This window comes from Ambystoma mexicanum, chromosome 4p, assembly GCF_040938575.1.
Source record: "Ambystoma mexicanum isolate Mex_15411 chromosome 4p, UKY_AmexF1_1, whole genome shotgun sequence".
NCBI classification, from domain to species: Eukaryota; Metazoa; Chordata; class Amphibia; order Caudata; family Ambystomatidae; genus Ambystoma; species Ambystoma mexicanum.
Genome location: NC_090927.1, coordinates 354058016 through 354085124, shown reverse-complemented (window position 1 = coordinate 354085124; position 27109 = coordinate 354058016). Strand labels below are relative to the sequence as shown.

Below are 27109 nucleotides of genomic sequence, written 5' to 3'. Positions count from 1 at the left end.
GTGCACACCTCAGCTCGTGGTTTACACCGCTCCTGAGAGCACTTCGCAAGGTAAAGAGAAACAGTGAAGCCCGCTGAAAAAGCCATCCTTCAGCTGCAAATAAGGACAGCCTTATCATAGCCTCCCTCAACTACAAAGAGACAATTTTTGAAGCTAAACAATACACGTATAACAAGCGTATTCTGCAAGCGGAATCAAATACCAAAGAGCTCTTTAAAATACTTATAGAACTAGATCTCCATCAACCCCACCTGACGCCTGTATTAAGGACATTACATGGTGCTCCAATATTCAAAAAGCACTCCTAGACAAAATCTCCACTTTACAAACCAAAATTAATGCCAAAAAATGCAGTTTACTGACTGACTCGAAGCACAGCTTTCCCATCGGAAACACTGTACCTCATCCTCACATCCACAAACCTTTCAGCTTCTCGCCACTCTCTATCAAAGAGGTAGAAAACATCATCAGTAAACTTAAACCATCCAATTGCCAGGGAGAGACTGTGATGCTGGAAATGCATCGGAGGGACAGGGCCTCCGTATCCTTGTCCTTTACTGCTTTTTATCGTGTGTTCTGTCGTGTTTTCCGCACAGGAGTTTTATGGCACCCATGGGTGGGGGTACAACCCTGTGCCCCTAGTGTATGTTTTGGGCACCTGTGTGTGGCCCGCAGAGCAGGGTATAGGCTGGTGACAGCTCCATGCTGAATTTGTCAGGAGCTCTGAGTATCCTCCATTTTGGGAAACCCAGGCCCTGCCATTGGAATCAGTTGATTCCTGATAGGAAACTAGATGGCCCCTGTGACCCCTTGCTTTCTATTGCCTGTTACCTTGTTTTCCCAAAGTCCTGGGAAGCCCTGACTCTGTCCCTTCCCCCTAACCGGCTGTTGGGTGGAAGTTCCATATGTGGTGTTGTTGTGAAGTCCAGGCCAGATTGGCTGGCTGGAGCCTTCCCAGTGACTGTATGTTGTGGGTACCCACTGTGGGTGGGACCTGGGTGAATGGAGTGTGTGACAAATACGCATTCTGTGTTGTGGGTGTCTCGTATCTGGTGTTTGACACAATGACTGAGACAGCCCTGCCCGAAACTGGTATGAATGCAGTGTGGAGTGTTGAATGGCTGGGTACTTGTCCCAATACACATAACTTGTTGTAAGTGTCTGGAGAGGAGAGAACGACCTGAATGCACTATGCACCTAATTGGATGCTTGCCTGCATGAATGCCCTTATGACCGATTGGTTGCCTGAGTGTGACCCAGCAGAATGAATGGGAAATCAACTAGTATATCTGGGGGCCTCTATACTGCTAACATTCGTGTTCAGAAGCTGAAGAGTAACTGGAGTGAAACTGAAGCTTAACCTTGAAGCCCTGCTGGAAGAAAAGAATTGCTGTTGCTCTCCTTTACAATCTGAAAGCTGCTGTGTCTCCAAGAACTGACCCAGAGAGGACAGTCTTCCCGAGCTACGAGGGACCATCGGACACCAGCTGATCTTTGCCAAAGCTCCCTGGTAGACAGACCTACGACAGGCTGCCGACCGGAGACGGGGACTGCCACGGAATCCCAAAGAGAAGACCCCGGACTGTTGTCCGCCACCGTCGACCGCCGTCGCCGACTGGAGCCGCCGTGCTCCCGTTTGCCTAAGAACTTGATTTGATCTGAGGACGCTCTTGTCTGCATCGTCGCCCGCTTTATCCCGCTGGAGAAAGCCCGACCGTCGACGCGCTGAGGAGCCTCCGCCGGTGGGTTTCCCGCCACCTAAAGACCACAGAGACGCTGACTCCAACGCCCTTGCTAAGCAACAGTTCTTCATCATCTCTTTACGATCCAGAATTATCGTCACTGAGGTGCCCCGCATGCCTCTTCCTTGCAGGACGCCAATGCTCCGTCATTGACGAGCACCGCTAGGAACGAAGCTGCCACTTCGCCGCTGTAGTTCACCCTGTTCTCTGTCGGACGACCCGTGACTCCTGCCTTAAAGGGAGGTCACTCAAGAAGGGCCATCGATTTCCCGTCGGCGAAAGCTACAATTCCAGTTACATTGGGGCTGTAGAACTATTGTAGAGGGAAATAAGACTCATAGAACAATACATGGACTGTGCTTGTGATACATCTTTACTTTACAGGGTGCCCAGGTTGGGGGGAGGGGGTGGGAAAACCCCACTCAGTCAGAATTGTGCCTAGTTGGTAGAGGCCAGTATTCTGCCAATTGTTCAACCATCTTACTTTCCTTCCTCTCTCTACTGCTGGCTTCCTCTTTATCGATCTGTGTGACATTGTGACAGTATAGTTGATGCACTTTAATGGGATCTGATAATATTTGTGGTACCACTTTAGAACTGTATATATTTACCATTGTTGATTTTCTGAGCACAAAGTGAGTTATTGTGAAAGTGTACATAATCTTGAATATTAATTATATAAGGATTGTGTTTTAACTAATACAGTGTGTGGACATTCATTTGTGGGGGCTTGGCGACTACACTGTACCTAAGAACCAGCCTGCATCACCTCCTGAGAAGCTAGGCCTTGATTGCTCGACCATAGCTACCGAATAGAGAATCTTGGCTGGGGTCCTCTGTGCCTCTCCTCTGCCATATAGAGAGCAGAAGTACAGACACCCCCCTCCAGTCTTTACAGACACGTGCCCAGCCCCCATCATAAATGAGGCTACCCACGAATTAGCACCTTTTATCACCGCCCTCATTAACGCCTCATTCAACACTGGCACTGTCCCGGACAAATTGAACAATGCCTGGGTCATTCCCCTCCTCAAAAAACCATCCATAGACCCGAGCACCCCTACCAATTACAGGCCCATCACAACCGTCCCCATTTTACTTAAAATTCTGAACCAAGCTGCCTATTTGCAGATTCAGGAGTACCTTGAATCCAATAAATTTCTCGGCCTCCGACAATCTGGTTTCTGACCAAGGCACAGAACCGAAACTGCCCTTATCGATCTAAAAACTCAAACTGAGGGCCTCAAAGATAACAGCACGCTGGCCCTCTTACTATTACTAGACTTATCAGCAGCATTTGATCTGGTTGACCATCAAATCCTCTGCCATCATCTCAAGTCTGCAGCCCATTTTTCTGACAAAGCCACTACATGGATAAGATCCTTTCTGGCAAACAGATCTATGAGGGTCTTCTCCCCATCAGCTTTCGCTGAACCTTCACCAGTCCTATGCGGGGTCCCTCAAGGATCGTGTGTTTCTCCTACACTCTATAATGTGTTCACAAAACCGCTCTTCGATATTCTAGATTTGGGTGTGACCTATACCAATTACGCAGATGACACCCAAATCCTTATTCCTATCACAGGGGACTACATAGTTGACTCCAAAACCCTAAACAATGTCTATCAGGTTATCCAGGCATGGATGGCTCAACACGGGCTCTGTCTTAATGACAATAAGACAGAGCTACTTATCCTGGGTTCCCACCACAGACTCAACAGATTAGATCCAGCTTTCAAATCCCTCATCATTGAAGGCAATACCATCAAGGTATCCAATGGCACTAACACCTTAGGCATTCATCTCGACCCCACCTCTCATGAGACCAACTAATGCTGTAATCTCAACATCAGCTTACACTTGCAAACTTATCACAGCCTGTCGACCATTCCTTAACATAACCAACCGTGCCATTCTTGCTAGAAACTGGACTATTGCAATGCGCTTTATCTAGGGACTAGTGAACGGAATCTAAGCAAGTAACAGGTAGCCCAAAACAACGCTATTAGGGCACCACTAAATATTCCTAGGAACCAGCATACCTCTGACACCAGACAGTCTCCACTGGCTCTCGGTCTCACAAAGAATCTCCCTCGAAACTCTTGCACCGACGCATAAATGCTTGGCCAACCAGGTTCCAAACTACCTAGCTACCCGAGTTCACACCCCACACTTCCTGCCGCCCTTTCAGAACAGCCCAAGCTCACTGACTTTCCTTACCAAGGTGCAAGCTGCAGAAAGCTAGGGGGCCAGCTTCCTAGTCCTCGCCACTAAATTATGGAACTTGTTTCCTAATCAACTCCGATCTGAATCCTCCTTCCATGCATTCAATAACAGAGATAAAATGTGGCTCATAGCACAGGACACTAAAATCCTCCATCTGTCTCAATGACCTTAACCACCTGCACTAATACTCTCAGATGCCGTCTGCTATTCTATTCTTTCAGAATAACCTTGTAATTACCTGTAACTATATTGTAAATATCCTGTTTGTCTTCTTGAAATGATTCTGTTCTCGTTTGATGCATACTATGTAACTGTAACCTCAAGTAATGCGCCCGGATGCCTTTGGGCCAGGCGCGCTATATGAATAAATAAAATACAAATACAAATCCAGGAAGCCCGAGCAGGTTCCCCTTGCCTCCCCCGAGGGAAATTCTGTAACACAGCCCAGCCAGAGCTCCAGGAAAGTTGGGGGTAATATCCCTGGCCTTGGGCGGCTGTCTCCCATGTGGATTGACCATCCCCCAAGTTTTTTCGCCAAATTTCAGAGCTTGCCGGGGATTGTGGGTAATACATTCTGGGGCGATTCGCGCAAGTCGGATCTCTGTGGATTCCCACGTGTGTCTTCTTTTCGGAAATGCATGGGGTTCCCCGTTTTCCTTGGTCTCTGCGACACCCCAGGCCCAAATTTGTAGGTTGTCCACAAGAGCAAAAAATCCTCAACATCCGCTTTGCCGAAAAACTTAGGGTTACCAGTGGTTGAGCCTTTTCCCTTTACTCGCAGGTAGGCTCACCCACACATGTGAGGTACCGTTATTGTCGGAACACCTGTGGGAATGAGAGATGGTATAACAATTGTTGTGTTTGCGTGGTTTTCATAACGTTTCGACCCATTTGCTGCTGCACTTTGTCACACAACCCTTTAATTTACCAAATGTGACCTACATTAAGTCGCTGCTGTAGGCACTATACACTTGTCACCTGCACAAGTCACCTACCCGTCAAAAGGTCTGCTTGTGCTCTTTCAAAAAATGTATGCGTGCCATTCCTCACCTCATTTGTTTTCCTTACTTACACATGTCAAGTACGTCTGTTCAGGCCGTAAGCATAAAAAAACCTGTGTACCATGTGTTAGGCAAAGTTTGAATGCAGTACCCCCTGGGAACACTACAAACAACTATGACTACAGTTATAGGCAGCACAACCTTTGGTATAATCTTGTACTACACATTTTTGGTAGCTTGTTGAGCAGCCAGGCTTTTCTCAAGAGGGGAAATGTGAGCTGTAGTGGAGTTACACAAAGATTCAGTTACAGGTATTCAAATAAACTCTTTTACTAATGGTTTCTTGCAGAAACAATGAATAATTTAATCAGTCAGTTATAAATCCTTCTTCAGAAGGGGGCAAATAGAATAGTAACACACAAATATACTTCAATACTGTACACTTTGAGTTTCTGAATCAGACAAGGCCCTTTTGGGATGGCCCACAGACACAACCTACACCCACTGGTGACGTCAGTAACAAGGGTGCTGGGGACATTAATACCTTACTGTTGGCATTCAGAATACTCTTTAATAGTTGTTAAAAGGCAAAGGTCATTAGAACACAAGAGACCACAAATATTCTTAAGCATTGCAGATACTTTTAAAGTTCACTAGAAGAGTCATTCAATTCAATAGGCTAAGCCAAAGTCGCTGGGCAAACGTCTTGGATGGGATAAATCACTTCTGGTAAGTAATGGAAAAGTCTTTGCACAAGTTCTTAGGAGTCTTTGAAGAAAAGAAGAATCAAATGTAGGGCAGTTGTGGAAGTTACAAGCACTTCTACAGTAAGAGGTAACTTCTCTTAGACTTGTTTTACAGTACCTTGTCAAAGAAGAAAAGATGCAGCTGATGACTTCTGTTCCTGTGTAGCTCTGCAGATCTCACTGTTCCTGGGCCTCAGTCGTGGGGACAAGAGGGAGGACGTCGGGGACTCCTGAACTGTACTGGCAGCGTCAAAACTGCCAACCGGCAAACTTTACTTTCAGTGGCTGCTTCGCATTTCAGCTCCTTGCAGTACAGCAAATAGTGATAAGCGCGGTTCCTGGGAGTCAAGGTGGACTGTCCTCACTTCTGGGGTCCCGCACTCTGCTGAGGGGGGCTCAAGCCAAGTCAGTCCTGCTTCGTGGGAGTCCGAAGGATCTTCCAAAAGCTTTAGGCTAGCTTAAAAGTAACGCACACAATACGGTGTCCCTCTCCCTGGATATACGGTTCCTGCAGCAACTCTGAGGAAATTCAACCAGCTCCGAGATGGGTGTCCAGGTGGCTTACTTTGCAGTTGATTGGTCCCACCAACTCAAAGGGAGAAGTCGTCCTTGCAGGGGCGTCTCTGTGGATGCAAACTTGGCAAGTAGTCACTGCGGCAGGGCTTCACCAGGCAAACCAACGGTCCAGGAGTTGCAGCCGGCGTCCTCGTCAAGCTCTTCTTCGGTTCCTTCATCCAGTGGTCGACTCTGCCTTCCAAGCCAAAAGACTCGCCTTTTATTAATTTCCCTCCCATTCATTTCAGCCTAGCTGTCACTCACCCAGCAGGGTGGCTGTCCTTGCCAGACAGTCAGCCAGCCAATCACCACAGAGTGCATTTGGGTCTCCTAGGAGACTAAGCACAGGGAGTTACGGGCACCTCCTTCATTTCCTGCCTACCCCAGACACTCGGGCGCCAGAGGTGGGTTTCTCTCAGAAACCTCGCCAAAGGCGAATTGAACAAAGAGACCAAACCTGGTTTGGCGTGGAGAGGAACTCTAGAAGGACCTTTGCACAAAGACCTGGCGAAAAAAGAAGACCGGGAACCATTTTAGCAAAGATGGCTGGACGCCATTTTGAAAAAGATGGCTCCCACGGTTAACGTTACCGGGTCCGCAGACGTTCACAGTAAATGCAAACCTTGGTAGTTCAAAACGAAACCACTACCACCAGCCAGTTGAGGAAAGGGTAACATAAAAAATGTTACATGAGCATTTAGACACAGGGGATACTAAGTAACCCTTCCAGCACTCTATTGTAAGATAGGGTGTGCTGGGTCTAGCAAGTACAATGCTAAGTAATGCCAATTTCACTTTACTGCTCTGGGAAACAGTAGTTGATCCGGGGGAGAAGATATTGAAACCTTGGGAAATCTGGAAGACTTCCCTGTGGCACTGCACTGAAGGTGCTTTGTGACACAATTGTAAAAGATGATGCCTATAAAGTTGGTTAGACTCCATAACCAAAAAGAAACAAACCCATAAAAAACATTGAATTGAAAAGTTCAAAGTCCCAAAGTGTAGCAAAAGAGCTGGGGGTCTCCAAGGTAGAGGGTAATTAGCACATTTTTGAGAATTCTCCCTAACACCATGGCTCAGTTTTTGGCTTGTGGTATTGCCTGCTTTGTGAAACATTACGAAAAATGTGTGATTTCTTAACTCAAAGAGTCAGAGGAATGTAGCAGGGCATTGCTTTTCTCAAAATTCACAGACGCCATTGCCTTACCCGGCCAACCATGTCCACTTCGCCACATACCTTTTTATTTGTCATTTTCCCAATTTTTCCCCAAACTATGGAATCTTTTCCTACATAGTTGTTGCCTGACCTGTGCAAATTACCCCATGCTAAACTTGGATTGTTGTCTACTTTTCAAAAATGTTTGCCATTATGTCTTCCCATTCAGCTTTCCTACCCTCCCTCTTCCATTCCGTCCACGCATGTCCTATTTGAAAAAAAGGCCAAAATCGCCTACCTCTCCCAAAACGGCTGGTAACCATATCAAAATATGTTTTTTTGGTTTCCACTCAACCTGTTCTTGAAAGCCTGGAAACTGGCGAATTCAGCACAGCAAACCATTTGTTCCTAGCTTTACAAGGAAAAAGCCTTCTTTGTACATCATTTTATTGGCATTTTCTGAAAAAACCCAAAATGTTCTCCCTTTTTGGTTATTTTATCTCACCATCATACAGCAAACTAGGATGACCGCCTACATGTGGGAAGAAAAGGGGCCAAATTTAGCCGGGATAGCTCATGAAACAGAAATGTTACAAGGGATTGAACGGCGACATATGGAAATCACCAAACAAGGCCTTGGCACTGGGTGGAAAAACACTTGGCAGTGAAGGGGTTAAAGGTCAAGAGAAAACCTGGGGACGGTAGCTGTTTCCATGAGAACTGTGAATACACCAAGGAGAGAGTGATCGTCTTTATTTTTGAACAACTTGTATTGCTACAAGGAATCTGGGGGAAAGAGCCATTCCCGAGAACTGTGAATATTGTCCATTGGAAAACATTTCATTGTATTTGAACTTTTGTGTTGGATCGGAGTACTTGAGAAATCAAGAGACAGTATGATATGATCAGTCATTTATAACGCGCCAGTACACATGCGCAACAGTTCTTTTCACTCCTTAAGTTAGTTGTATAGGATGAGGGCCAGAAGAGTATTACGGACATGAGACGTACTTATTGTTTGGACATCTTGACAAAGGACAGACCCAATCGTTTTGGTTGAGGTAGGGAAAATACCTCCTAGATTAGGGATAGATAGGCATTTTACAAATGCAATTGGCTTTAATAAAACTGTGTAGCCACAAACATGTCGCCTGTGTCTGCGTCTCATTCCTGGCTCCTCACAGTGCCTAGATCTTCAGCAAAGATCTCTCCCTCGCCAACATTGCAGGTCTACGCTCTGTCAACCAATCTGGACAATAGCAGCAGAGGGAGATTCTCCTCCCACAGAAATTAAAGCAAGGTTTTCATACACAGACAAGTACAACACAAATTTGGAGTTGCACATAGAACGTCATAAAGAGCACACATTTTCTCGAGCAAATATAACCCCAAACAGATTGTGCAATACATGTGCTTAATTAAGAAACCCTGCCACAGAGCAGCACTCGCACCGTTCTGCACAGGCCCTCCCTTTCTACCCCACTGGCAGTTTCAATGAAAGCTTCTTTCATGCACACTAAAGGAGATGCCCAGAAATCAGAAGTGTAGCTTTCCTCTCACACATGCAGTTGTATGGCTTTAGGTGTTTACTTCTCACTCAGCCCCATTCGATTTTTCAATATGTAAACTAACTCATCTGTTCACAAAACATTTTCAATAACACAAACTCCAATACTTTGAATTCATTAATGCTTGTTTAAAATGATGCATTTCCTCTACTCTTAATAGCAAATGCCAAAAATACAATACGGTAAATGAAGAATCTGAAATATCCTTTCAATAAATCAACATGACGTATCATTTGTTGAGAGACCCACCTTGATCCATGTTGGTCCTGAGAAAACTCTACGATGTGCCCTATGAGATCTCGCAGTTGTAGATTTGGAAAGCGATTGTTCCTGAAATCTTCCAGCAATCTACTGCGACCAGAGGGCATGATATCAGATCGGCTGTAACGAAGACGTGATGGCGGGAAAAGCTGGTTGTTGGAACTGAAAAGACTAGATGTGCTACCAGCACTGCGATATTTGGCTTCAGCTCCAGGTGCTGCGGATATATATCGTCCACTACCATTTGTCAGTCCACCTATTTAAATAGTTAAAAAAAAAAAAGATCAGAAAATTGAGAAACGTACAAAACCCTGACCTCAGTGGGATTTTAAAGTATCACAAGTAGTAAATCGAGCTAAACAAGTAAACAGAACCAGACAAATAGTAAATGGTGATATTCATCTACCTAGGGAGCATGCACTTTAACTACTACTGGTAACCATTCATACACCTGGGCATAGGGAATCATGTCCAGGTTTATATGTTATAGTTATCCTTAGCAGGTTAGAAGGTGCTGGAACACCTTATGCTCTTAAGTCTTGAAATAAAAACATACATATTGGCACACATTGACTCATCTCCATATTTCACTCTACCACAGTAAAAGTAGTCCCAGAACCCTGGAAAGGGGGAACCCTGCAGTGCACCATATTTTTACTCAGTTTGGATTTTTGCACCCTTCCTCTACAAATCCCTCTCTAAAACCTGTGGTGATTGTCTGCCCATATGGAAATATGGGCAGGAAATCCATGGTGCAATATTGTTCAAGGTTAACACCTTATCCTTCTCCATCATGTGGTCCCAATTACATGAATAAGTCCAAAATTATTAACATTGTCAAGCAGGGAAGTGGAATTATCAGGGGAAATCTTATCAAAATGCATGGTGGGACGAATGGAGGAAAGGAGACTAAGGACTGTGAGTAACTTATAATTACTCTTAAATCCTGTCCCCTTTCCTCCATACTGCATGGGCGATTACAACTGATTGTAGCCCCATGGTGGAGAGGAGTCCCCCATACCCTCCGATACAAAAAGGTTCATTGGAACCGCCTGTTCGAAGGCCGCGTCTGACTTGGAGCCGGCGTCCAGACAGTAATGCTTACAGAAAGCCACAGGGGTGGCACATGTGGCTGCCCTGCTTATGACTTGCCACAGAACCTGCCGCTGGAATGCGACTGCCGTGGCCTTGGCTCTGACTGAGTGAGCATGCATGTTGGCTGGCAGCGTCTTGTGCTGCCCCTCATAGGCCCCTTTGATGGCCACAACCATCCACCGTGCAATAGAAGCTTTGGATACTTGATAACTGGGTCTGGAGCCCCCAAAAGGTGGCAAAAAGTGTGTCTGACTTGCGGAAGCCCTTGGTACTGTCCAGATAGAACTTCAGAGCGTGTGACGTCCAGACAGTGCAAGACTCTCTGAGCCTCATCCTTTGGGTCGAAGAACGTAGGTAAGACTAGTAGACCATTTCCTTATTTAGATGGAAAGCGGAGGGTACCTTAGGTAGGAACGCTGGGTGAGTCCGCAGGACCATCTTCCCTGTGGAAAGTGGTATAGGGTTCTGCGGCCACCAGAGCCTGAATCTAGCTGACTCTGCGAGCGGTGGTGAGCCCCCACTAGCAAAGCTGTCTTAATGGTGACCAGCCTGATGTCCCCAGACGCCACTGGCTCGTATGGTTTGTGTGCCAAGGCGCCCGACGCGACATTGAGGTACCACACGGGGTGTGGCTTCTTGATGGACGGGTAAAGCCTGGACAAGCCCGCCAGATGTTTGACTATCGGGTTGGAAGAGGAGAAGACCTCCTCCTATGAGTTTCTGTAGGCCCCTATGGCTGCCAGATAGGTGCGACATGTGTCCACCTGCATGCCTGAGTGTGCGAGGTATGCCGAGAAGGAGAGCACAGTCTAGCGTGCACGTAAGGGGGTAGTCCGCCCAGTGGCAGAACCCCATTTACTCTTATATGGCTCCAGGGAGCCTTGCTCCTGGCGCCCTGAATGATCTCCAGGTTAGCCCGGGATAGGCTCACGTGCTTGAGGGTGATCTGCTCAGGAACCACGCTGCGAGGGCTAAGTTATGAGGTGCAGGGTGGAGGACCCTGCCCCCCTGCTTTGACAGAAGATGTGCTGGACCCAGCGGAAGGTGAATGGGGGTCTGTCCGTGAGGCTGAGAAATTCTGAGAACCACGTTCTCGCCGGCCACCAAGGAGCCATCAAGATGATTCTAAGGTGACAAGCTTCCTTTATCTTGCGGAGCACCCTGGGGATCATGGGTGTGGGAGGAAAGGCATAGGTTGTCATGCCCTCCCATTGAATCTGCAATGCGTCGCCCAGGGAGCCAGGGCCCAGACCCTGCCAAGACGCGAACTGATGGCACTTCCTGTTCAACGAAGCAAATAGATCCACCTGAGGATGGCCCCCTGTGTTGAAGACCACGTGCAGCACCTGGTCGTTCAATTGCCATTCATAATTGTCTGCTCCCAGTCTGCTAAGCCTGTCTGCGTCCAAGTTGGCTTCCCCCAGGAGGTGGATGGCCGTGAGGTAGATGTTTTCCCGGGTCCATTCCCACATACTGACCGCTAGTCTGCACACCGGATGGGACCTGGTACCCCCTTGCTTGTTGATATAGTACATGCTGGTGGAGTTGTTGGTCTGAAGAAGGATGGACCTGCCCCCAATGAGAGGAAGGAAGGCTCGGACGGCTAGCCAAATTGCCCTGAGATCCAGCCAGTTGATTTGTATTTGTATTTATTTGTATAGCACACCAAGACCCTGAGGCAACTGAGCGCTTCACTTACAAGGTATATAGTCTTGCAATTTACAGACAGATATGTACAAGTGGGGAACATTTCAAGGTAGTATACATTGACAGTACAAAGACCATAGCAATGAATATACAATTACAATGCGTATATTCAGTGGTAACCTTACTGATGTGGGGCATATATTATGGCAAGTTCAGTTTTGGTCCTGATCAATGAGCCAAGCTTTAATCTTACTCCGGAATATCATGAACAAAGGCTTTGCTATAATGGTGAGCGTGTTCCATTTCTTGGCCGCAAGGACTGGGAAGCTAACTCCACTCGGCCGTTGTAGGTTAAAACAAGGTAGGATGATAGAATGTGTTTGTGCTGTTCTGGTAGGTCGTGAAGGTGTGTGACGTGAAAATGTGTTGCAGAGGTAAGTAGGTGCCCGATTGTGTAAACACATGTGTTAGTGAGAGCGATTTAAGTTAAATTCTTTGCTTGATATTCAACCATTTTATATTCGGTCTAACTGTAGTAATATGGTGTTTGATTGGAGTGTTACATGCTGATCTAACTGTTATTTTGCATGACTTGCATTTTTTTTATATTCTGTTGGGACGTTCTTAAGTATAATGCATTACAATAGTCTAGCTTAGATAAAACTAGAGCTCTTGCTACTGATATACAGTTGGTTGCATTTGTGACTCTTGCCGGGTCCAGACTCTGTGGACGCTGTGGCTGTCCAGAGTAGCTCCCCAACAACTCTAGGGAGGAGTCCGTAGTGATGGTGACCTGCGGGGAAGGCTGCCGGAAGGGCATGCCTGTCCGCAGGTTGCAGTCCCTGGACCAAAACGTGAGGTCTGAGTGGAGAGAAGGCGGAATACTGACCAGCTCCGCTTGGGAGCCCTTCTCATGATTCCATGAGGCTGCTAAGTGCAGCTGTAACCTCCTCATCTGGAGTCTTGTATGGGGCATGGTCAGGAGGACCGCTGCCATGCTACCTAGTAGTAAGTGTTGGTACCACTAAGCCGAGGTCACTGCTCTGGTAAGGAAGTGTGTAGTGGCCCTCTTGATGGTCGTAATCTTGCCCTCCGAGGGAAAGAACTTTTCGGAGCTTGTATCCCAGATGAGGCACAGGAGGGTGAGGCTCTGTGTGGGCTGCAGCTGAGACCTCTTGAGGTTGATAGTAAACCCCAGGCCATGGAGTGTGCTCATAAGCGTGGAGGAAGTGTGGGTAAGCCCCTCTGGGGATCTCGCCCTGACAAGCCAGTCGTCCAGGTAGGGGTAGACAGGGTGGCCCTGAGGAGGGCTGCCACTGGATTAATCAGTCTGGTAAATACCCTGGGGGCTGAGTTGAGGCCAAAGGGTAGCACCTTGTACTGGAAATGACAGCCCATGATCCTGAAGCGTAGGAAGGAGCAATGTGGCTGCCGAATTGGGACATAGGCATCCGTCAGATGCAGGAAGCACATCCAGTCTCCCTTGTCTAGTGTCTCTGCAATGAGTGCTGGCGTAATCATTTTAAATTTCTGAAGAGAGAGAGAGAGAGAGAGAGAGGTTGAGGGTGGATAGGTCCAACAACTCTCAGGGCAGCCTAGTTCTTTTGTATGGCCAAAAATCCTGGAATAGAAGCCGAATACTCTCTGGGAGGATGGTACTTCTTCAACTGCTTGGTTCTCAATGAGAGGCAGGATCTCCATCAACAGAGTTGCCGTCTCAATCCGTGGGAGGGGAGGAGGGATCGGTAGACCGTACCATGTGGATACTACAGAGAGGATCCAGAGATCCGCTAAGTTCTGGCACCAGAAATGCACGTGAGAGGCAAGCCTGCCACCCACTGGCGACACGTGGACCCAAAGGGAATTGTCATGCTTTTTTCCCGTCTCAGACTGTTTGAGGAGGGGGACTGGAAGAAGCCCTTGCCTTACTCCCCCCTTTTTGTTGCTTGGCCGGTGCTGACTGAGCGAGCGGTCAGGTTGTCTAGACCTCCGTTCCTGGAATCCCCGGAACCCGCCAAACGACCACCGCTTGTCGGAACGTTGATGCGACTGGGTGTACGCCTTGGGCGTGGCGTTCGTCAGAATAAAGACTTTGCCGTTTGCAAGCTGTTCTTTTTTATCTAATTCCTCGTCGGTGGGAGAGTGAAAGAGGTCACTACCCTCGAACGGAAGGTCCAATATGCGATCCTGGAACTCTGGGCTTGTAAAAGATCTGAAATGTTGGCCTTGAACTAGGACCACTGACAATGGAGAAGACACTGAAGTGACCTCAAGTTGCTTCGGGCGTCCGGCACCACTAGAATGGAGGACCCAGTAGGTATATAAAAGAAGGGGACCAGAACAATCTTCAGAGAACGGAAGACATGAACAATCTGTAAGATGTTTGCCACTACCCAGGCAAGTGTTCCGAAGCACACTGATAAATCTGAGGGTCTGTGCCGGCAAAACATATGACCTTTGAAGTTCATGGAGAAACTCAAACTGTACTTCAGGCTTCACATGTGGTACAGAGGTGTCGATGCCTGGTCTGAAGTGTGAGCTCGAACAAGCCAGTCATTCAGGTATGAGAAAAAATTAATGCTTTCCTTCCTGAGGTTACCCACAAATATGGCCAGCTGTTTGGTAAAGACTGGGTGCCGAAGAAATGCCAAATGGCAGGACGTTGATAATGGGAGGATCCTAGCACAAACCACTGATCGTTCCTGTGCTTGAGATGTATCAGCACATGGAAGTAGGCGTCCTGGAGACCCAGAGGCACCAACCAGTCCTGCAAATCGAGGGCTTGGATGATCTATGCATAGCAACCATCTTGAACTTTACCTTGTGCAGGTACAAGTTCAAGAGCATCAGATACAGAATGGGACTCAAGCCCCAGTCGTCCTTCAGAAACAAAGTTCAGAGAATTTAAACCCTTGCAGGAAGTGGCCACCGAGGAGTAAAGGTGCACTCCTGTACGCTCCTGGTCGCTCCCTAGAAAGGAGATTATTAAGCAGGATTGAACCAGTTAAAAGAACACGAAATTCAGTCTGGAGGTGTGAAATACTCACAGAGAGCCCAGTGCATGCCTAAGGTGCAGAGGAACGCAAGGTCCGCAGTGGGAAACCTTCGGAGAGGAACAGACCCGCAACGCAGGACCCGAGAAGAAAAACGTGAGCAGAGTTGGGTGAGCGGCATCCTTGGGGGCAAGCAGGGGAGTGGTAGAGCTAGCAGGACAGGGGATTACTCGAAAGAGGCGCACGGATGAAGCCGACAACCCCCGCAAGCAAGTTGCAGGGAGCTGCAGAAGCCAACTGACCAGGTACGCAACGTGGTGGGAGCCGGAGAGGAGCCCCGTCACGGCAGCTCTGGAGATAAGCGGGGAAGGGGTCAAGCACCGCCGACAAATAGAAGGACCCCGGCGGGGGACTAGCCTATGTCCAGGAAGAGGAGACACTGCCCCCAGCTCTATGCAGAGCCCTGAGAAATCAACGCTCTGGGAGTAGCAGGGGACAAGCCACACCAGTTGAACGCGACAAAGCAGAGGAGCTACGAGCCCGGTACAACCTCAAAGGGAGCAGGAAATCGATTCAGCAGCGTTTGCACCAGAGAGGGATAAAGACACACCAACGCAAGGGGAGCCCAGGGAACAGTTCCCACAGCAAAGGAAGTGGTACGTTCCTGTCCTACATCCCGATCCTCACAACAATAGATTTTAGGAGTCCAAGGAGGCAAAAAGCACAGCGCTGAGCAACACATGGGCTACATGAGCAGGACAAGAACGAGCAGAACGACAGTAAGTGGAGCAGGGGAGGGAGGCTACACTGGTACTGTGGCATCTGTGTAAACAAATGAAAGAGAAGGTTAGACCAAGAACTGTGGCAGGATAAAAACTTTGGAACCCAAAGAGGGATAATCTAAGAGGCTGGGGCAGCTGGGCCGAGAGGACAGAGCAGCCCGAAGAGCAACATTAGAAGCCAAGGGTGCTAGCTAAAAGGAAAAGAGGCAAAACCGGGGTGGGGACCCCCCCGGGGACCCCCCCCAAACCAATCAGCGAAGGAAACACTGTGCGAGAGAGGAAGGGGGGGAAGGATTTGGTGCACCATTGCACTCGCAGATGCCAGGCCCAAAAGGGAAACAGACACCAGGGCCTCAAACATCAAAGAAAAACCAAAAGAAGGGCTAATTAGAACGATACTGGTATAAAGACTTAATAGGGTTGGGACAGGAGGAGCAGCTTCGACAGGCGTAGCAGGACGAGTAGGACACACAGGAGATAGGGACAGTGGCATTAAACAAAGATGATTTACAAATGTGTTTGATGGGCATGGAGGAGAAAATCACGGCTTCCTTTCAACTGCAGATCAGAGGCCTGAAAGAAAATCTAAAGGACGCACTAAAAGAGATCCGGGATGACATCAGCTCCTTGGGGAGTAGAATGGACCTAACGGAACAGGGGCTATCCGAAATAGAAAAGGAAGTACGTCAGAACTCAAAACTGCTCGAACAGATTGCCTCCGCCACACAAAACCTTGAAATACAGATGGAGGATTTGGAGAATTGTTCGAGACGTTTCCAAGATCAGGATGAAAGGCCTGGTGGAGGCAACCCCAAATGGGGAGCTGAAATCCACAATCCAACAATGCTCTGCCACCTTGCTGACGGATAGCAAACTGGAGGAGATACGCATAGACCGGGCACACAGAGTGGGCCCGAAGAGGAGTGGAGAAGGGAAAAGGCACAGAGATGTCCTAGCGGCACTGGCATCATGCGAGGAGAAGAACAAGTTACTTTCTTACCTGGTAACGTTCTTTCGATTGGATGGTCCGACGACGTATTCCATATCTATGACATGTAATCACCACAGCTGTGCTGCTTCGGAAACTTTTTTCGGCGTCTGCGTCCTGTGTCGATGACGTCGATGCGCCGTCGTCGAGGACCTACTCCGACGTCATCCGATGTGATAAGTAAGACGCACGACGCCCGTAGCCTCAGTTGTAGTTTTTTCCCCCAGAACGTGTGACATTAGTCAACTGCCAGTCAGACACCAAGCCTTGCGGAACGTAAGCTGCAATCGCAAAAGAAATTCTGCAGCGGGGAAGGCAGGGAGGGAGCGATATGGAATACGTCGTCGGACCATCCCATCGAAAGAAAGTTACCAGGTAAGAAAGTAACTTGTTCTTCGAGGGGATTGGGTCCTCCGACGTATTCCATAGCTATGACAGACTCCCAAAGCAGTACCAGAGCAAGGAGGAGGGAAAGAATTTAGAATCAAAATTTAGAATTGCCAATCAAATAGCCGAGCAAAGGACCGCCTTGCCAAAGGCCAGATCCTGTCCTCGGATGGAATCGAGGGAATAGTGACAAACAAATGTATGTACTGAAGCCCAGGTGGCTGCATCACAGATGTTGCGAATAGGAACACCCCTCTGCAGGGCAGTAGACGCAGCCATACCCCTGGTAGAATGGGCCCGCAAGCCAGCCGGTGGGTCCTTACCTGCCAAGTGGTAACACTCCGAGATGGACAAAATAATCCAGCGAGACAGTCTGTTTCATCACAGCTTGTCCCAAACACTTTCCAGCGTAACCAATAAAGAGCTGATCGTCCACTCTGACCCGGGACATGCGTGAAACATAAAAGCTTAAAGCTCTCCTAGGATCAAGCCTATGGAGCCTCTCCTCTTGCTTACCAGGATGCGGAGGAGGATAGAATGCCGGAAGAACAACCTTCTGGGCCAAATGAAATTCCGTCACTACCTTCGGAAGAAAAGAAGGACGAACTCTAAGGACAACCATGTCCTTGTGAAATACAGTGAAGGGTGGCTTAACAGAAAGTGCCTGTAACTCACTCACCCTGCGAGCGGAAGTAACCGCAACTAAAAACACAGTTTTCAGAGTTAACAGACTCAAAGGGCAAGAATGTAAAGGCTCAAACTGAGCACCCATAAGAAACTTAAGAACAAGGTTTAAATCCCAACCGGGCACCAGGAAAGGTGACGGAGGGAACACATTAGTGAGCCCTTTCAGAAACTGTGAAATGAAAGGTATTTTAAAGTAGGAACACTCTTCAGACGAGCGCTTAAAGATGGACAGCGCCGCCAGATAACCTTTAATGGTACCCACTTGCAAGCCCCTGTGGGCCAAAGAAAGTAAAAAGGACAGAACCATGGGGATGTCACATGTAAAAGGATCCACATTCTGAACTCTGCAACAGTCGCAGAACTTACGCCAACGGAAACGGTACAGAGACTTTGTTGCTGGCCGTCGGGCCGAGAGCAACACCTCCATCACGTCTTCAGGGAGGTCCCAATCCTTATACCTCAACCTTTCAAAAGCCAAGCGTGAAGGTTGAGGGATCTGACCTCTGGATGGAGAACCTGACCCCCCTCCCGTGAGAGCAGATCGTCTCGGTAGGGAAGACGACGTGGAGGGCAGATGGACAAGTCGAGAAGGTCCGGGTACCACGTCCTCCGAGCCCACGCCGGAGCAATGAGGATCATCCGGGAACCGAACTTCTGTAACCTCCGCAGCACTTGCGGGATGACGGGGACTGGAGGAAACGCGTACAGCAGCGGGAATGACCACTCCACCACAAACGCGTCTCCTAAGGCTCCTTTTGGAGGAAATTCCCACGAGCAGAACCTCTCGCACTTCCGGTTGACACTGGAGGCGAAGAGATCCACTTGAGGGGTCCCCCAAAGGGCGAAGATCTCCAGGAGAATCTCCTGAGCCAACTCCCACTCGTGAGAGATCGTGCTCTGCCTGCTCAGAGCGTCCGCCGTCACGTTTTCGTCTCCGGCCAGATGAACTGCCGAGATCGAAACCTCCTGCTGGATGGCCCAGAACTCGAGCTGCATCGCCTCCCTGCACAGAGGAAGTGACCCTGCCCCCCCCTTTTTGTTGAGGTAGTGCAGGGCCACTGTGTTGTCCGTCAGGATCAGGACAGTCTTTCCTTGCACACTCGGCAGAAAAGCCTTCAGGGCTAGCCTGACGGCCCTCAGCTCCAACAGATTGATATGGAGTCTGGACTCCGACGGAGACCAACAACCGCTGACTGTCAGCCCATTGGCATGAGCTCCCCATCCCGTGAGGGATGCATCCGTCACAATCATCACCTCTAGCCAGGGAAGCCAAAATGGAGCCCCCCTCATCAAGTTGCCTTCGACAGCCCACCACAGAAGGTCCTGGGCGACCGAGGGCGGCACCTGACCGGGTCCGACATCCTGCCGGAGGACTGCGACCATTGCATCTTGAGTGCCCACTGCAAAGATCTCCTCCGCATGCGAGCCTCTGGCACCAGAAGAATGCAGGATGCCATGAGGCCGAGCAACCTCAAGAACTCGAACGCTGGGAGTGTCTGGGCATGCTGAAACTTGTGCACATCTGCTGAATGTGAAGAGCCCTCACATGGGGAGGAAAACACTGTCCCAGGGAAGTGTCGAGCACTGCTCCAATGTACTGGAGCCGCTGTGTTGGCGTCAAATGGGACTTCTTTAAATTGAGGGAGAAGCCCAGCCTGTGAAGGGAGTGGCAGGTGACGGACAGATGATCCAGGACTTGCTCGGGAGAGCTGCCCCTGATCAACCAATCGTCCAGGTAGGGGTAGACGTGAATCCCCCCTTGCCCGAGATGCGCTGCCACCACCACCATGAGCTTGGTGAAAACCCTCGGGGCGGAGGTCAATCCGAACGGCAGGACCCGAAACTGAAATTGCGAGTCGCCAACCGCGAACCTCAGGCACTTCTTGTGCTTGGGATGGATCGGCACATGGAAGTAAGCATCCTTGAGGTCGAGAGACACCAACCAGTCCTGAAGCTGAAGGGCCTGGAGGACTTGAGAGTAACCATCTTGAACTTGTCCTTCCTGAGGAGTTTGTTCAAACCGCGCAAGTCCATGATGGGTCTCAATCCCCCGTCTTTCTTCGAAATCAAAAAATAAGGGGAATACCATCCCTTGTTCCTCTCCGCTACAGGCACCAGTTCTATGGCGCCTTTCTCCAGCAGTGCTTGTATTTCCTGCGCAAGGAGCGGATCCGGACTCTGCAAAGAGATGTTCCCTGGTGGATTGTCGCGAGGCCTGTGCCGAAAGGGAAGACAGTAGCCGTGGGTTATGATCTCCAGAACCCACACATCTGAAGTAATGGCACGCCACTCTACAAGATGCTGCGCCAGCCTTCCCCCAACCGGCAAACCATGAGACATGGCCTCATGACTGAGTGGTAGCAGCTGCAGCATTACCTGAGGGCAAAGAGGCAACTGCCCGAGCGGCCTTGGCACCACGGGTACCCTGTCGTCCACCTCTGGTACCCCTGCGTTGGCCTCTTTGACTGCCAGCTCCTCTCGCTTTACTGAAGGACGAGTAATAGCGAAAGGAACCACCCCTCCATTGCTGTCCCCTAGGACGAAAAGGCGGAGGTTGGTGAACTGCAGCGGCCAACGACTTCGCTGCAGCTTTCGAGGTCTGCAACCTCTCAAGGCTCTCGTCAGCCTTGCTGCCAAAAAGGTGTTCACCATCAAAGGGCATGTTGAGGAGCCGGGACTGCACATCAGGAGCAAACCACGACTTCCGCAACCACGCAAACCTGCGTATCACGGTGCTCGCCACCATGGACCTGCTGACGCATTTAGCCAAGTCCAAACCCGACTGAACGGACTCACACATGGCATCCTTACCATCCTGGACCATAGCAAGGAAACCATCCCGTTCGTCCCCTTCGGGAATATGTTCAGCCGCTAACGCAACACAGTTCCACAGAGTGTGTGTGAAACGAGACAAGGCACAAATTGAGTTGGCCGCCTGAAGCGCCATACCACCAGAAGAAAACACTTTCTTCGCCCAGCCATCAAAATGTTTGTCGTCCCTATCAGGAGGGATGGTAGGGTACGACGCCTGCTTTGCCGGGGCCGTGGCCGCCTGCACCACCAAACTCTCCAGAGTGGGGTGCCTGGTCAAGTAGCAGGGGTCGCTACTGGCTGGACGGTATTTTCGCGACAAGGACCTGCCCACCGCCGTGAGACTCTCCGGAGCAGTCCAAGCCGCCGCCACCCTTCTCTGTAAAGCCATATGGAACGGCAGTACCGGGTCAGTTGGGGGACCAACATCAAGGATGTCCGTGAGATCATCCTGCACAAACTCCCCTGGGGGAGCAGACCATCCCAAGTACTCGGAAACCCTAGCCATAAGGCGTCAGTACGTGGAATCGGCATGAGAGCCAGGCTCAGGCCTACAAAACTCCACCTCCGGAGAGGTGTCCAGTCCACTGGCATCATGCAGTGACTGCCTCAAATCGTCAAACTGACTATGGCCCGAGACAATTTCATCTGGAACCTGACTAGGAACCAGGCCATCAGAATCCTCATCCGCCTCCGAAATATATTCCAGGTGGCGAAAAGAAGGCACTCAAGTGTGCTTGCTCTTAACCAGAGCCTTCCTAGGGGGTTCCCCCGTGCCACGGGGTACCTCTGACACCCCGGCCTCGAAAGCCGTCGAGAGACCAGGCATCAGCGCCGAGAGGATCGGCGTCGAGTAAATCGGCGTCGACGTCAGATGCAGCACCGCCAGCATCGGCGGCGTCGACACAGTCCTCGAAGCCGGAGCTCCGAGCGTGTCCTTCGACGACTTCCACGTGAGCGACTGGCGACTCGAGAAAGCCTGTCGACGCCCTCGATGCCTCAGACGTCGATTTCTTCCTCGAAGACATCACAGGTGCACACAGTCTCGAAAGCGTTGAGGACCGGGACCTGGAACGGGTACGTCGAGAACGAGTCCCCTTGTCCGAACGGGACCTCTCCCGTGACTCGTGCCGACCACTCTTGCGAGCAGTGTCTCTCGACCTCTCACGACCAACCCCACTCGGGGGCGCGGACGGCTTAGTACCCTGCGACTCGAGAATCGCCAGCATATTCTTCCCAAAGGAAGCCCATTCCTCCGGCGTCGCACGGCTGGTGGGGTAAGCGACGTGCTGGGCAGAGTCCTCCGAAGAGGACCTGGAAGACGACCGGTGTCGGCGCTTCCAAGAATGCCTCGAAGAGGCCGAGGAGTGGCGAGACCGACTCCTAGAAGGAGACCCACGAGACCTCCGACGATGACGTGGAGAGTCTCCTCTCGAATCATCCGTCGAAAGCCCCGCAGACTTCGACTTCCGGGGCTTGGACACCCGACCTACCGACAACTTCTTACGTTCACGTAAGGCTTTGGACGTGAGTGACTGGCAGTCGATACAGTCATCCGTGTCGTGGGCCTCCCCGAGGCACCAGAGGCAGGCGTCGTGTGAGTCCGTCACCGACATCTTGGACCCACACTCCCCGCACTTCTTGAAGCCCGGACAAGGGGTCGAAGACGAAGTAGAAGACATCTTCACACAAAGGATTTTCTCACAAAAACGAACAGGTTTGAAGAACCGAGAAGAACAGAACTCCAAAGAGTCGAGGCGTTGACCGAGATTCACGAAGCAACACATTCGCGGGAAAAAGGGAACTGAGGCTACAGGCGTCGTGCGTCCTACTTATCACATCGGATGACGTCGGAGGAGGTCCTCGACGACGGCGCATCAACGTCATCGACGCAGGACGCAGAAAAAAGTTTCCGAAGCAGCACAGCTGTGGTGATTACATGTCATAGATATGGAATACGTCGGAGGACCCAATCCCCTCGAAGGAGAAAATACTGAAGGCTGCGAGAGGACAAGAAAGGATAACAATAAATGACTCAGAGGTCAGCTTATTCCAAGACTTGGCAACGTCCACCCTGCAGAAAAGGAGAGCGATGAGCCCCATGACAGGGAAACTACAGGAAAAAAAAGTCCACTATAAGTGAACATTTCCCTTCGGCCTACTATTCCCGTGGGAAGAGAGTGTGACAACTTGTGATGAAGGACTGGCAGTCTTGGGGCTAGAAGCGGAGGAGACAGTGCCAGGGGAGAGAGTGAGCGATGCTCGCCGGCGAGAATCCAAACCTTGGGAGTGGGTCCACCGTACATGGGAAAAGGGGAGAGAACCTTAAAGGCACAAGACCTACAAAATGATGAGGAGACACAACAAGCATGGGCCGATGAGCGACAAACGCACAAGCAAAAGAAACCAATGGAGGCGGCGAAGGGTGCTAAATCAGGCATGTTGAGGAACAATAGAGTCGATCCAGAAGATTGGTGGCCCGACGGGGAGGAGGTGAGGCAGCACTTGGAATCGAAAAGGTTAGAGCAACCTAGGGGTCCGGGTGAAACATGTAGTATCCAAGGATATAGAGTCTGACCTGGAGAGGGGGGGGCTTTGGGGTTGGAGAAAGGGGAGGGGGGCAAGAGGAACCACACTAAAAAATGCATACAGCAGACGATGAGGGAACGATTTACCAGATACGCAGGGATCAGGGGAGGACTAGTATCACAAACTAATGGCCAAGTCGATACTGATTGTTACACATAATGTTAGGGGCTTGAATATGCCGGTAAAAGGGAAGAAGGTCCAAACGCAATTGAAGAGATACAACGTGGACATATTCCTGTTACAAGAGAGGCACATACGGAAAGAAGACAAACCTCAGATACAGCAACACTCAACTATATCAGGCTAATGCCAATAATAAGAAAACAAGAATAATGATAGGCTTCAAGGATACATTGGGGGCACGAATAATCAATACACTGACAGACCATGAAGGGAGTGATATATTTGTTCATGCGCTGATAGGAAAGAGTATAATTACCATTGGCACTTTTTACGCCCACAACACAGGACAGGACCCCTTTCTAAATAAGGTTCTGGGGAAACTAGAGCAGTTCATAGCTGGTGAACTAATAATCACCAAAGACTTTAATATGACATGGGACCCAGAGCACGACAGGAGTGGGCAGAAAACCCATAAAGGCGCTCATCCTTCGGAGGCGGTACGAAACAGAATGGAAGGGAGGGCTTTAAAGGATCTATGGTGGGTAGAAAAGGGACAATAGACAGGATATACATGTTTCTTGCATGTGCATCACACTTACTCAAGAATAGATTATGCATGGGGACCCCAGAAAATGTGGGCACACTAATGGGTATAGAACTGGGTCCGATAGACCTATCCGACCACGCACCGATGAGGATACATCCGGGTGAGTTGAAAGTCAATAATAAGCGGATGTGATGGATGGGAATCGGTTGTTGAGTTTTGTAGAATTACGTGATAGATTCGGTTGAAGGCGAAGTGAAAGGAATAGGTATTTGTCTTTAGTGACTGATACATAGAAGGATGGCAATGGCTGGTGGTTATATTGGTAAGAAACCGGATATTAGTAGATTGTTGGAGGGTCAGGAATACGGTGTGCGTACTTATACGCAATTCATGCCTATTGATAAGAAACTCTGTGTTGCGTGGTCTGGACTGCGAGTAATTTGGTCGGATCATGTTCAGGGTGAAATTTCCGAAGTTGATTGGAGTAATATTCTGAAGGTTACTTTGAATTTGGGACCTGATATGGGTTTACGTTTAATTCGGCAGAAAGTTGTTGGGAGGTTGTACTGGACGCCAGCTAAGATGTTTAGATTGGGGTTGCAGCCTAATGATCTGTGTTGGTGTTGTAATGTTGGTAGGGGTACTTTATTGCATTTACTATGGGATTGGCCGAGAGTGCAGGCATTTTGGATGGCAGTAATCGATGGGATTGATTTGATTTTTGGTATTGTTTTGCGGAGATCTGCATTGAATGTCATTTTGCTTTCCCATAAAGATAGGGGTGGAAGAGCTGGGAGACATTCTTGCTGAATTGATAGGGCCATAATGATAGCGATTAAGTTAATCCTCAGGATTTGGAAAACGAAGAAGAAACCTAATGTTGAGGATTGGCTGACGGAATTGCATATTTTGGCACAATTTGATAAGGTTTCATTTCGTAAAAAGGATAAGGAAGAGGAGTATAGGAAGCTGTGGGGTCTGTTTAGGGCTCTTTATGATTGACATGAAGGTTGAGTTGCTTTGCTAGTGTTAAGTGACTTCAATTCAGCACTCCAACTAAGTCAATGCCTAGTCTGCGATGCCCAAGGAAAGCCCTTATTTATATATTTTTATGACAAGTTCATAGATCTGGATGATAAACCCTTGTATAACGCCCCTCTCTTTGAATCCCCCTGACCTCACTGAGCCAAGAAGTAGGTTTGTTTTGCAAATTAAAAGATTTATTTGAAAAATTAACACTTATGAATATTTGATAGCACACTCATGAATATAATGTTGATCAACAATGGGTAATGTTACAATTGCACACTCTTTTCAATCAATGAGGAGTTAGTATAGAAAGGATAAGGTAGCAGAGAATACTTTTATGGTTTCAAGGAAAAGCAATGATGGTAAGAATGAAGCACAAAAATAAGAGATAAGGTGATCACTTTTTCTTTTAACAATTCACTCCCCACCTTTGCAATATAAGGAGATGGAAGGAGAGCACACAGTTTTCAGGAATACAATCAAATGCAATACCAATTCCAGTTCCCCCCTAGCAAGCTTAGCAACCGGTATGCTTTAAAACAGGCAGAAATACTTTTAAATGTGATTTGCAATGAAGTGAAAAATATGCTAAAATGATTTTAAGTCCCTATAGGAGATTCAGGGTAGGTGATAGCTACTTAAGATTGGTTCAGGTCAACACTATCAGTGATTCATGAGGGATTGTCAGGTTGAAAACGAATTTCAGCAGTTGCAAGCAAAAGACAGCTATTTTTGACAGGTGGAGAAATTGAGTCAAATTGCAATTCGCAGCACTTTTTCTGAGTGTGTCGATCGTGATTACGGAAAAACCATAAATCTCGCGCCTAGGACATGTGGTTCAAAAGATACGGACGATTTAGTGGAGGTAGATTCTCGGAAATAAACTAAGATTCAAATGACACTTTCACAGGTTTGAAATCACAGGATGGACACACGATTTCTATGCAGTTCTAAATAGGTGGAAATGGTTTGAATTAGATTATTTTAAACTAAGAGATTGGTTTTCCACAGCTCTGGCTGGATACTCACTCCTAATTTTGGGAAGGAATGGGCCTCGTCGCAGATCTGGTCAACAGGTTTAGCTGCGGTTCTCTCTGCTCTGCTGGTCTGAATCTCTGGTTCTGGCAAAAGTTCTTGGCACTGCACAGCGGTCTGGTCTGTGGTTCCGGATACAGCACTGCTCTCAGGGTCTGGTTCTGGCAAAAGTTCTTGGCTAGAATCAAACAGCACAGCCCGGCTGTTTTATTCTGATGTGCCCCTTGGAAGTGTGGGGTAAATCAGTTTGCAAAATTGTAAGGCCAGCTGAGAATACTTTTAGCTTGCAGTCGGCCTTCTGCTTCAAAGTACTGGAATCTGGAGTTTGGTTTTCCAAGTTCTGGTCTCTGAATATTGCCTGAATTTGAAGTCGCCGTCAAAGTGCTTCGCAAGAAAGTGGAAAGAGCCGTCCCCACCTAGGTCTCAGAGGCTCTTTCTATGTCTTTTGAAAATGGGTGGGAAGGCTAACTTTCTATGCCCAACCCACTAAGGATCTTGATAGGCTAGAGGATTTTCTGTCCTTTAACTAGATAACTGAGTTGTGAGTCAGAGTGATGCTACCCTTTTACAATCTATTGAAGAAACGCCCCTTTGCTTTTACTTAGAAAATGAATTTTTCATAACAAACAGGTTTCCCAGATACACACGTGGTTCATAATACATATACACATCACAGATGAATTAAGACAGGTCTCTGTTTAAGCCTGGTCTTTCTAAGAGCTTGGGTTCAGAAACAACATTTTGCGCTTTAAGTGGGTTTTGCCATGGTCGGATCGGCATCAAATTTAACGCAGACCTGCAACCCCTCCCTGAGCACATTACAATAAGTTTTCAATTCTCTAGTGTAAGCACAGTGTCTGTAGTATTAATAATCGTGGGGCTCGGTCTCAGAACACAGAGTTGAGCTTAGTCTAAAATTGTAGGTACATCTCATATTAAGAATCCCCAAATTGTACATTTCTGTCAGCTTAAAACAATATTCTATAAGCAATTTAATAAAACATACATTTACTCTCAATTCAGTACACCCATTTGTTTGCCCCCGCCCCGGGAACTTGGCTTGACTCAGAGATCATGTGTCTTGCCTTCCCCAGAGCAACTGTTGACAATTACACCTCAAATCAGCATATCCCATTCAGCT

At 48.6% G+C, this 27109-nt stretch overlaps 1 protein-coding gene across 7 annotated transcripts in view; it reads right to left on the bottom strand.

Moving 5' to 3' along the window:
* The window catches only part of PUM2 (pumilio RNA binding family member 2), a 2101998-nt gene that overhangs the window by 815319 nt on the left and 1259570 nt on the right, over positions 1-27109 (bottom strand). For all 7 annotated transcript variants that reach the window (XM_069605904.1, XM_069605906.1, XM_069605907.1 and 4 more), the window contains one exon: positions 9244-9511. In XM_069605904.1, the coding sequence (XP_069462005.1) occupies positions 9244-9511 (268 nt within the window). The remainder of the gene's footprint in view (positions 1-9243; positions 9512-27109) is intronic.